At 32.4% G+C, this 13,273-nt stretch overlaps 2 protein-coding genes across 2 annotated transcripts in view; one reads left to right on the top strand and one right to left on the bottom strand.

Annotated features, from left to right (window-relative positions):
* The window catches only part of LOC107645932 (mitoferrin), a 65,714-nt gene that overhangs the window by 43,152 nt on the left and 9,289 nt on the right, over positions 1 to 13,273 (bottom strand). The window lies entirely within an intron of this gene.
* On the top strand, positions 7,073 to 7,917 carry LOC110268906. Its single transcript, XM_021116013.1, has 2 exons — positions 7,073 to 7,627; positions 7,744 to 7,917. Exons 1-2 carry the CDS (start codon positions 7,131 to 7,133, stop codon positions 7,745 to 7,747), a joined length of 501 nt encoding a protein of 166 aa, XP_020971672.1. The 5' UTR covers positions 7,073 to 7,130; the 3' UTR covers positions 7,748 to 7,917.

Raw genomic sequence — 13,273 nt, 5'->3', positions numbered from 1 at the left:
AATATTTAAAAAAATTATTGTACAATTTTATTATATACTTATTTAGTAGCATATAAAATAATAAAAAATAATATAATTTGGTGGCAAGAAAAATATGTAATACAAAGATTTAAAGAGGATCCAAATTTAAACTATATCTTTATTAATTTTAAAATTTTTTCTCAAATGATTCGGTTAGATTGGAGTTTAACGGTTCTAATTGGTTCTCACCAATTCTAATTTTTAACCGGTCTTAGATTGAATGGAATTGATAAAATTTTTTCATTGATTTTTGTAGTTGCAGAGAAATTACATCCACAACTGACAATTGAAAAATTTTGCACATTGTAAGAATCCTTGACTAGTAATTTTGACACATTGTAGGAATCCTTGAATAGTGCCATTAAAATTAAAGCGGGGAGATTCAATTAACTGATCATATAGTTGGAAAATTTCGACACTTCAGAATACCTGCCAAATACATTATAATTAAACGCGTGATATTAGAATATCATAATTAGGGAACAAAATCAGGAAAATATCAAAGAAGATTAGAAAAAAATCAATGTAATTTATTAGGATATTATTCCATAACGAGTGTACTCTTAGCGTACTCTTGTTCTATATATTGGTAAGAACTTTGTAATCACAAATGAGAAATATGAATAAAAATAATACTTTTCTAAATAATTCTTGATTTCTTTCCTAAACTCTTTGTACCATGGTAACATGGTATCAGAACTTTACACTTGTTGGAGGCAACCTGTAACTTGGAAAAGCAAGAAGCAGAAAGTTGTAGCTCTTTCAAGTGCGGAGACTTGGAAAATTTTGCACATTGTAGGAATTCTTGAATAGTGCCATTATATGAGAAATATGAATAAAAATAATATTTTTCTAAATAATTCTTGATTTCTTTCCTAAACTTGTTCTATATATTGGTAAGAACTCAAAGAAGATTAGAAAAAAATCAATGTAATTTATGAGGATATTATTCCATAACGAGTGTACTCTTAGCATACTCTTATTCTTTATATTGGTAAGAATACTCTTAGCGTATTCCTGTTCTATATATTGATAAGAACTTTGTTATCACAAATGAGAAATATGAATAAAAATAATATTTTTCTAAATAATTCTTGATTTCTTTCCTAAACTTGTTCTATATATTGGTAAGAACTCAAAGAAGATTAGAAAAAAATCAATGTAATTTATGAGGATATTATTCCATAACGAGTGTACTCTTAGCATACTCTTATTCTTTATATTGGTAAGAATACTCTTAGCGTATTCCTGTTCTATATATTGATAAGAACTTTGTTATCACAAATGAGAAATATGAATAAAAATAATATTTTTCTAAATAATTCTTGATTTCTTTCCTAAACTTGTTCTATATATTGGTAAGAACTCAAAGAAGATTAGAAAAAAATCAATGTAATTTATGAGGATATTATTCCATAACGAGTGTACTCTTAGCATACTCTTATTCTTTATATTGGTAAGAATACTCTTAGCGTATTCCTGTTCTATATATTGATAAGAACTTTGTTATCACAAATGAGAAATATGAATAAAAATAATATTTTTCTAAATAATTCTTGATTTCTTTCCTAAACTTGTTCTATATATTGGTAAGAACTCAAAGAAGATTAGAAAAAAATCAATGTAATTTATGAGGATATTATTCCATAACGAGTGTACTCTTAGCATACTCTTATTCTTTATATTGGTAAGAATACTCTTAGCGTATTCCTGTTCTATATATTGATAAGAACTTTGTTATCACAAATGAGAAATATGAATAAAAATAATATTTTTCTAAATAATTCTTGATTTCTTTCCTAAACTTGTTCTATATATTGGTAAGAACTCAAAGAAGATTAGAAAAAAATCAATGTAATTTATGAGGATATTATTCCATAACGAGTGTACTCTTAGCATACTCTTATTCTTTATATTGGTAAGAATACTCTTAGCGTATTCCTGTTCTATATATTGATAAGAACTTTGTTATCACAAATGAGAAATATGAATAAAAATAATATTTTTCTAAATAATTCTTGATTTCTTTCCTAAACTTGTTCTATATATTGGTAAGAACTCAAAGAAGATTAGAAAAAAATCAATGTAATTTATGAGGATATTATTCCATAACGAGTGTACTCTTAGCATACTCTTATTCTTTATATTGGTAAGAATACTCTTAGCGTATTCCTGTTCTATATATTGATAAGAACTTTGTTATCACAAATGAGAAATATGAATAAAAATAATATTTTTCTAAATAATTCTTGATTTCTTTCCTAAACTTGTTCTATATATTGGTAAGAACTCAAAGAAGATTAGAAAAAAATCAATGTAATTTATGAGGATATTATTCCATAACGAGTGTACTCTTAGCGTACTCTTCGCGTGATATTAGAATATTATAATTAGGGGACAAAATCAGGAAAATATCAAAGAGGATTAGAAAAAAAAATCAATGTAATTTATTAGCATATTATTTCATAACGAGTGTACTCTTAGCGTACTCTTATTCTTTATATTGGTAAGAGCTTTGTAATCACAAATGAGAAATATGAATAAAAATAATATTTTTCTAAATAATTCTTGATTTCTTTCCTAAACTCTTTGTACCATGGTAACATGGTATTAGAGCTTTACACTTGTTGGAGGCAACCTGGTAACTTGGAAAAGCAAGAAGCAGAAAGTTGTAGCTCTTTCAAGTGCGGAGACTTGGAAAATTTTGCACATTGTAGGAATTCTTGAATAGTGCCATTATAATTAAAGCGGGGAGATTCAATTAACTGATCATATAGTTAGAAAATTTCGACACTTCACTACCTGCCAAATACATTATAATTAAACGCGTGAAATTAGAATATCATAATTAGGGAACAAAATCAGAAAAATATCAAAGAAGATTAGAAAAAAATCAATCTAATTTATTAGGATATTATTCCATAACGAGTGTACTCTTAGTGTACTTTTGTTCTATATATTGGTAAGAACTTTGTTATCACAAATGAGAAATATGAATAAAAATAATACTTTTCTAAATAATTCTTGATTTCTTTCCTAAACTCTTTGTACCATGATAACATGGTATTAGAGCTTTAAACTTTTTGGAGGCAACCTGATAACTTGGAAAAGCAAGAAGCAGAAAAGGTGTAGCTCTTTCAAGTGCTGAGGCTTGGAAAATTTTGCACATTGTAGGAATCCTTAACTAGTAATTTTGACAAATTGTAAGAATCTTTGAATAGTGCCATTATCATTAAAGCGGGGAGATTCAATTAACTGATCATATAGTTGGAAAATTTCGACACTTCCAGAGTACCTGCCAAATACATTATAATTAAACGCGTGATATTAGAATATCATAATTAGGGAACAAAATCAGGAAAATATCAAAGAGGATTAGAAAAAAAAATCAATGTAATTTATTAGCATATTATTTCATAACGAGTGTACTCTTAGCGTACTCTTGTTCTTTATATTGGTAAGAGCAAAGAACGTGTCGGCGTATCCGTGTCGTGTCGTGTCCGTATCACGTGTCGTATCGGTGCTTCCTAGTCAGCATGTCAGAGAATCCTGTTCAACATGATAGAACAAAACATGTTGAGGTGGATCGACACTTTATCAAAGAAAAAATTGAGAATGAACTTATTGAGCTTCCATTTGTGAGATCAGAAGACCAGTTGGCTGATATTCTTACTAAAGCAGTTTTAAGATAAGCCCTTGCTAAAGTTCTAACCAAGCTGAGTATTGGTGATCCCACTACTCACCTTGAGGGGGAATATTAGAATATCATAATTAGGGAACAAAATCAGAAAAATATCAAAGAAGATTAGAAAAAAATTAATATAATTTATTAGGATATTATTCCATAACGAGTGTACTCTTAGCGTATTCCTGTTCTATATATTGGTAAGAACTTTGTTATCACAAATGAGAAATATGAATAAAAATAATACTTTTCTAAATAATTTTTTATTTCTTTCTTAAACTTTTTGTACCATGGTAACATGGTACTAGAGCTTTAAACTTGTTGGAGGCAACCTGGTAACTTGGAAAAGCAAAAAGCAGAAAAGTTGTAGCTCTTTCAAATGCTGAGGCTTGGAAAATTTTGCACATTGTAAGAATCCTTGACTAGTAATTTTGACAAATTGTAGGAATCCTTGAATAGTGCCATTATAATTAAAGCGGGGAGATTCAATTAACTGATCATATAGTTGGAAAATTTCGACACTTCAGAGTACCTGCCAAATACATTATAATTAAACGCGTGATATTAGAATATCATAATTAGGGAACAAAATCAGGAAAATATCAAAGAAGATTAGAAAAAAAATCAATGTAATTTATTAGCATATTGTTCCATAACGAGTGTACTCTTAGCGTACTCTTGTTCTTTATATTGGTAAGAATTTTGTAATCACAAATGAGAAATATGAATAAAAATAATACTTTTCTAAATAATTCTTGATTTCTTTCCTAAACTCTTTGTACCATGGTAACATGGTATTAGAGCTTTACACTTGTTGGAGGCAACCTGGTAACTTGGAAAAGCAAGAAGCAGAAAGTTATAGCTCTTTCAAGTGCTGAGACTTGGAAAATTTTGCACATTATAGGAATCCTTGAATAGTGCCATTATAATTAAAGCGGGGAGATTCAATTAACTGATCATATAGTTGGAAAATTTCGACACTTCACTACCTGCCAAATACGTTATAATTAAACGCGTAATATTAGAATATCATAATTAGGGAACAAAATCAGAAAAATATCAAAGAAGATTAGAAAAAAATCAATGTAATTTATTAGGATATTATTCCATAACGAGTGTACTCTTAGCGTACTCTTGTTCTATATATTAGTAAGAACTTTGTAATCACAAATGAGAAATATGAATAAAAATAATACTTTTCTAAATAATTCTTGATTTCTTTCCTAAACTCTTTGTACCATGGTAACATGGTATTAGAGCTTTAAACTTGTTGGAGGCAACCTGGTAACTTGGAAAAGTAAGAAGCAGAAAAGTTGTAGCTCTTTCAAGTGCTGAGGCTTGGAAAATTTTGCACATTGTAGGAATCCTTGACTAGTAATTTTGACAAATTGTAGGAATCCTTGAATAGTGCCATTATAATTAAAGCGGGGAGATTCAATTAACTGATCATATAGTTGAAAAATTTCGACACTTCAGAGTACCTGCCAAATACATTATAATTAAACGCGTGATATTAGAATATCATAATTAGGGAACAAAATCAGGAAAATATTAAAGAAGATTAGAAAAAAAATCAATGTAATTTATTAGCATATTATTCCATGACGAGTGTACTCTTAGCGTACTCTTGTTCTTTATATTGGTAAGAACTTTGTAATCACAAATGAAAAATATGAATAAAAATAATACTTTTCTAAATAATTCTTGATTTCTTTCCTAAACTCTTTGTACCATGGTAACATGGTATAAGAGATTTACACTTGTTGGAGGCAACCTGGTAACTTGGAAAAGCAAGAAGCAGGAAGTTGTAGCTCTTTCAAGTGCTGAGGCAGAATTTCGAGAGATCGTTAAAGGCATAACTGAAGTATTGTGGATAAGACAATTGATGACAGACCAGTTGAAATGTGACAAGAAAGCCGCAATTAGCATCTCAGAGAATCCTGTACAACATGATAGAATAAAATAGGTTGAGGTGGATCGACACTTTATCAAAGAAAAATTGAGAATGAAATTATTGAACTTCCATCTGTGAGATCAGAAGATCAGTTGGCTGATATTCTTACTAAAGCAGTTTCAAGACAAGCCCTTACTAAAGTTCTAACCAAGCTGAGTATTGGTGATCCCACTCCTGACCTTGAGGGGAGTGTTAGAATATCATAATTAAGGAACAAAATCAGGAAAATATCAAAGAAGATTAGAAAAAAATCAATGTAATTTATTTGGATATTATTCCATAACGAGTGTACTCTTAGCGTACTCTTGTTCTATATATTGGTAAGAACTTTGTAATCACAAATCAAAAATATGAATAAAAATAATACTTTTCTAAATAATTCTTGATTTCTTTCCTAAACTCTTTGTACTATGGTAACACGTAATACATTCAATTAGTTTATCATAATTGAAAAATTTTGACATTTATTAAGATATTTAACTAGTGTAATTTTTAACTAAAACGGTAATACATCTAATTGACTATAAAATAATTATTTACGTGATTGTGATTATATAGGTACAGGCCACCAAATATAGGTATACAATTTAGTAATCTCTCACCTATATCAATAGATAAATTTAGAAATATGAATTTCTTTTTTTGACTTCTAATGGATCTCTTTAATAAAGACATATAGTATATAATAATATAATAAATATAAACTAATTAATTAGTTATTAAAATAAAAAATATTTACTTTAATATAAAAATAAAATTAAAAAATCTTTATTATGAAAAAATATTAGAATTTTATATACTTATTTAATAATAACTAGATTATAACTTGTTGATTATAATTTGTTGAAATTTGATTGTTTTTTAAATATTAATGAAGATATATATTTTAAAATTTAATTTTAAGTTTTAGACTATTTTATATTTTTTTATTTACGTAAGACCGGTTTTGCCTGTTCAACCAGTAACTCATCATTTGAACTAATAAACCAATAAATTAATTACCTAACCGGTTCGATTATCGATTCGGTTTTGACAACTATGGTACTAAGCATAATTGTCAAAACCAAACCGATGATCGAACCGATTAAGCTATTGAGTCACTGGATTACTCGTTCAACTGGTGGGTCACTAGTTGAACCGGTAGAACTGCTACTATATAAATAAAAAATATAAAATAGTCAAAAATCTAAAACTAAAATTTAAAATACATATTTTCACTAATATTTTAAAAACAATCAAGTTTCAACAAATTATAATTAACACATTATATTATAATGATACAATTAGTATTGGGCTAGCCCAGTTAGAGAACTATACTATAAATAAGAGTATGATGTAATAATGTGAGATATGCACGGTGTAATTGGAAACTCTACTCTCTCTCTCTTTGGCCCTAATTCTAGGAATTTCTCTTCTATTCTCTCTGATTATGTCTAATTCTCTCTAGTTCTTGATACAAATTCGTATCAAATGGTGCTTTCATTGAACACCATGCCAAATTCCTATGATGACGCAATTTGGGATCAGATTCAAACTCAAACTAGCTTAGATCGCTTGAATTCAGATTATGAAAAACCATCCAAGATACTTGCAGATATTCAGGCAACCTGCACCAAAATTTGTACAACCTGGCGAAATCATCAACGACTCCAACAGCCTCCAATATGCCAGATTCAAGCCAAATCAACCTCAGCTTTTCCACCACTCAACAATGATTCAACAGCTCTAGAAGCAAACAATTCTACACTTCCGGCTCTGCAATTTCAGAATTCAGCATCAGATTATGAGAAGGCAGCATTGGAGAATGCAGCAACCAATTTTCCAGAATTCAACATGACTCCAGTTCACACAAAAGAGGAAGACGAAGCAGAAGAATCAGATTTCTGTTTCCTAGTCCAACCACAGCAACAAGCAAAATCAACAGAAACTCCAGATCAAGCAACAATTCAGCGCTCACCAGTGTCAATATGTAATTACAAAGAAGCAGTAATACAATTTCAGCAACAACTACAAAATTCATGCCAAAATTAAAAAAGGATAGATGCAGAAGAAGAAGAATTCGATTCCAATTTTGAATTTCTACCTGAAGAATCAACAGAACTTGCAGTTCAAGTAGAATGTCTACCAGCAGATCACACATTTGAAAACTCAATTCCAGGGATTCCAACCACAGCAGATCTGGCAATTTCAGTGACAAATGATTCTAGTGCAATTACAAGATTTATGACCAAGAACAATACAGAAGTCACAAACAAACCTGGTGGTAAAGGTATTCTGTGGACTGCAGGGGATCGACCTTGGTTTGATTCGTCGATGACGCACCCAGGAGATTTGCGGCCAGATCGAGATGCGGGAGGGGAGGACGCTTGGCGGTTTCTTCCTTGGGAGGCGCCGAACCCGCGGACAACCGCCACTAATGACGATGAGAGGAGCAGCGCCGACGTCGGCGCTTTCGCGGCGCGGAAGGGAGAAGCCCATGGTGCTTCTGTAACAGGGGTGTGTGCTCACGCCATCAGAACCACAATCCGGGGCAGAGATCGTGGAGTTTGGGGGTTCTGTCGAGCCTCTCCAATCGTGGCTAATCCACCACTACTCCTGGTGGCGGTCTTCCCTTGGAATCGAGACGGAGAACGAAGCGGCGAGGGCTTGCAGGGGCGAGTGGCGGCTTCGGGAAGAGGTAGGGAGAACTCGAACAGCGAACAGCGGAGGGTTGGGAGCTGGACGGCAGCGGCGGTGCCTCCATGCAAGCTCGCGACGGCCGGTGGCTGCGGGTTGGACGCAGGGGCGGCGGTGGGTGCACCTCCGAGGCAGAGAAACAACAACGCGTCTCTCTTCTTCGATGAGGATGAGGAAGAGATGCTGAAGCCTAACAATGTGTTGGGCTTCTATTGTGAGCTAACCCAAATTTTACCTTCTGAAGCCCAAAATCAGAAGGTGATGGATGGTACAATGACTTTAAGCTCAATTCTAAGGATTTCAGTCCAATTTCAGATTTCAACAGGAATTATATTTTATTGGTTTTGGATTGAACAAAAAATTTTTCAATGGGATCCTGGTGGTTAAAATTTTTTTTAGCAGTAGCATAGAAAATATTGTTTTAGAAATACTAATTTTTTTTATTACTTGTAATTAGCTTTTATAATTTTTGTTAGAGTTTATATTTTTCCGCAACTTTCAGGACGAGGTTGTTTTGAAGGGTAGGGTAATGATATAATTAGTATTGAGCTAGCTCAATTAGAGAACTATACTATAAATAGGAGTATGTATGATGTAATAATGTGGGATATGCATGGTGTAATTGAAACTCTACTTTCTCTCTTTAGTCCTAATTCTAGAAATTTCTCTTCTATTCTCTCTGATTATCTCTAATTCTCTCTAGTTCTTGATACAAATTCGTATCATATAATCAACAAATTATAATTCGGTTATTATTAATAAGTATATAAAATTCTAATATTTTTCATAATAAATATTTTTTAATTTTTTTTGTATTAAAGTATTTTTATATTTATTATATTATTATATATTGTATGTATTTATTAAGATTTTNNAAATTATTGTACAATTTTATTATATACTTATTAAGTAGCATATAAAATAATAAAAAATAATATAATTTGGTGGCAAAAAAAATATGTAATACAAAGATTTAAAGAGGATCTAAATTTAAACTATATCTTTATTAATTTTAAATTTTTTTCTCAAATGATTCGGTTTGATTGGATTTTACCGGTTCTAATTGGTTCTCATCAATTCTAATCTTTAACCGGTCTTAGATTGAATCGAACTGATAAAATTTTTTCATTGATTTTTGTAGTTGCAGAGAAATTATATCCACAACTGACAATTGGAAAATTTTGCACATTGTAGGAATCTTTGACTAGTAATTTTGACGACTAAAACCCCATTTTGGTCCCTGAGATACACGCAATTACTCATTTTAGTCCTCGAGATTTAAAATTATCTATACTGGTCCTCCAGATTTAGATCCGGGCACCAATGTAGTCCCTCAGCCCTTTCCGGTGATGACTCAGCAAACGGAGTGCCAAGGTGGCACCCTCTCTGCCACGTTGGACCCTGCAACGGTTAGCTGAGGTGGCGAGAGTTGTATTTATATCCAATTTAGTCCCTAAAACCCTAATTTTCTCTCATTTATCTAAGTTACGATCTTCTTCAACTTCCGTCTTCCCTCCTCTTGTCTTCTTATTCTTCTTTATCTTCTTCTTCTTGTTGTTGCTCTTCTTGTTAAATCTTTGTCATTTGTCGCTATTAGTTGCAGCACCATGGCGGGTGGTGGAAGCACCGTAGCTAGAAACTCGAATCATTCTCCTTCAAGCGATAACTGGGCCAGGTCACAAAGCCGAAACAGAAGTGCGAGGGTGCCGGAATGGTGTGGGTGTGGTTATCGTCCAATTCTACGATGGTCTGGAACATAATCAAATTCAAACAAGCCATTTTTTGGATATCCCAATTATAATGTAAGTTAAATATATGATATTTTGTTAATTTGTTTTTGCCTACTTCATTTCATCATCTTTTATTGGTTCATTTCAGACAAAGAAAAAGACTTGGTGTGGTATGTTTGTTTGGGCTGACATTGTTTAAGAGGAAAGTGCTGGAATAGCAGATTCTGATAGAGTCAATGGTAGAATGAAGATGAACCTAGCATGAAGGGTTGGGAGGTTGGAAAATGATGTAAGAAGTCAGAAATTCATGACCAATTTGTTGATGGTAGCTGTGTTTATGATGGTAGTGTTTCTGTTAGTGATGTGTGACAAATTTTGAAGAAAAAATTATAGAAGGATTCATGTGTAATGTAATGTAATGGAATATATATTGTGTAAAAATATTTGAATGGAATGAATAAAGAGTAATTTGTGGAATTCCTGTGACTTACACATGATTCAACAAAACTGAGTTATATTTAAATAGGATTATAATAAGCAAGTTAAACAGCAAACTGAATTTATATTAAATTAGTTATCAGAGTTGAACAAAAAAGATGCATAACCAAGCATCATGAGTATTAACATCAAAAGATCCACTGTGATATCAAAATAATCAGGACTGATCTTAGTAGTCATTGTCTAAATTTTAACAAAACATTAAAGGCCTAATGCCACATACTAATTTTCATAACCTCCCTAAACACATCTAACTAATTTCTTCAAGTCTTTTTCCTTGGTGCTTTGAAACCGGGAGTAGGCACAAACTTCATTAAACTTGCCATCCTTGATGTTGTTCCTGAGCTAGCATCCTGCAATGGATTGACTGTGACAGAACTCGGTGGTGGAGAACTTCTTCTTCTTGTCGGCAACTTTACAGGCCTTATATTTCCAGCAACCTATATCATGTAAAAATATTTAAGTTCCAAAGTTAAAATACAGTAATAGGTTATGATATAACAATGGCATTTACATCTTTACCTGCTGAGAATCCTCTTGTTCAAAACAGGTAGGTTGAGACAACTCAAGTTCTACTGGTTGGACATCACTGGCTGCTGAAACAATAGGTGCTAAATCAATAGGTTGTACATTTCCTCCTTCACCTTGTTGGTTCGTTCCATCAGAGGTAGCAACGCATGTTTGGTCGGCTGTTGGATCTCCTCCCCCTACGCCCTCTTTGTTTTTTGTAGTAGCCTCAGCCTCAGCCACAGCAGCAGCAGCTGCTGTATCAGCCAATCTCTTCTTTTTGCAACCTCTCTTGGTGTGACCTTTATCACCACAATAACTGCAAGTAAAATTTTCAAGCTGTCTTTTCAAATGAGTGTTATCGTTGAATGTTTTTATTTGCCATGTTTCTGTCCTCTCTAGCACAAGTGTGATCATTGTTGAATGTTTTTATTTGCCAACAAGTATCCTCATGGTCTCTTGAGGCATACACCAACCATGGACATTCCTTTACTTTTCATACAGCTCTCACTCTTTTGCTATCATTTTTTTTCAACCTAAGCCTCTTCCCTTCCTGAATTGTGTACTCCCTAACAGCCTATTTGAACTCCCATTTGGTAGTGAATTTCATACCAACCTCCAGCACTAACTCTCCAAACCTTCCTCCATCTTTAAACAATGAATAACCATTATCTGAGTCAACATCTGTTATTTCCTCTTCAGAGTTGGGAGAGATCTTCATCTCCTCAGAATGCCATGAATTAGCCCCATCAGAATCTGTACTAGGATCAAGTCCAAAGTCTGCACCAACAAAACCAATGTCAACTTCGCCATCCGAGACATCCTCCACTAGTCCATCATCTTCAACAACAATCTTCTCCTTAAGTTTTGCAAATGCAGAGGCAGATGCATATTTAAACTTAAGAGAACTCCTCCTACCTTTGACAGACACAAACCCTTCATCTGAATAATGATTTTCTTCAAAATGCATGTTGATAAATCCTCCATCAACTTGAATTTTCAGTGTAAGATTCAAAATTGTTCAGAGATGAAAACCCAAATTCAAAAACCAATTTAAAATTGCATAGCCCTAACCCTATCAATATCATCCCCTGTTCCATTCATAAAAAAACAGAGCACCCCAACAACCCAACCCAACGTATAAGCAATCAAAGAAACCCTAGAAAAAATAGTTGCAACAAAGCATAAAGGTTCTCCATTGACAAGAACACCAGCACCATAGAGTACAATCATACATGCATTCCAAAAATAAATTAAAAAAAATTAAAGCCACTAAACCCCAAGATTAACGCTTACCTTGGCTAAGAACGAGAGGAGAGCAACCTCCTTCCTTTGAAACACGATTCCACTCTAACCTAGCCGTGAGTTAGTTCAACTTGGGTGATGAATGATTTCAGAAACTCCTCATTGGCACCATTGATTAGAGATGAAGAAGAAGATGAATATTTTGTATGGGGTAAAACTCGTTTCTTCTCCTTCATATACAAGTCACAGCGTTTTTTTACTTATTTGGGCGCTAAGGAGGGAAACGACGTCGTTTAGAGAGGGTCCAGCGTGGCAGAAAGGGTGTCACCATGGCACTCCGTTTGCTGAGTCATCACCGGAAAGGCTGAGGAACTACATTGGTGCCCAGATCTAAATCTGGAAGACCAGTATAGGTAATTTTAAATCTCGAGGACCAAAATGGGGTTTTAGTCAATTTTGACACATTGTAGGAATCTTTGAATAGTGCCATTATAATTAAAGCGGGGAGATTCAATTAACTGATCATATAGTTGAAAAATTTCGACACTTCAGAGTACTTGTCAAATACATTATCATTAAAACGCGTGATACATTCAATTAGTTTATCATAATTAGAAAATTTTGACATTTATTAAGATATTTCACTATTGTAATTTTTAATTAAAATGATAATACATCTAATTGACTATAAAATAATTATTTACGTGATTGTGATTATATAGGTACAGGCCACTAAATATAGGTACACAGTTAAGTAATCTTTCCGCTATATCAATAGATAAATTTAGAAATATGAATTTCTTTTTTTTGACTTCTGATGGATCTCATCAATTCTTCGAATCACAAATTATACAAAATATTATTATTACTATTGTTTTTTTTAGTAGTTAGGATTATGTTATTGCTGATAAAAAAATTAATATTGATTTATTTAGTGTAGTAATTTAATTTAGATAT

The sequence above is a fragment of the Arachis ipaensis genome, chromosome B01 (assembly GCF_000816755.2).
Source record: "Arachis ipaensis cultivar K30076 chromosome B01, Araip1.1, whole genome shotgun sequence".
Classification (NCBI taxonomy): domain Eukaryota; kingdom Viridiplantae; phylum Streptophyta; class Magnoliopsida; order Fabales; family Fabaceae; genus Arachis; species Arachis ipaensis.
Note: the sequence above shows the minus strand (reverse complement) of the source record. Positions and strands in the feature narration are given on the sequence as shown.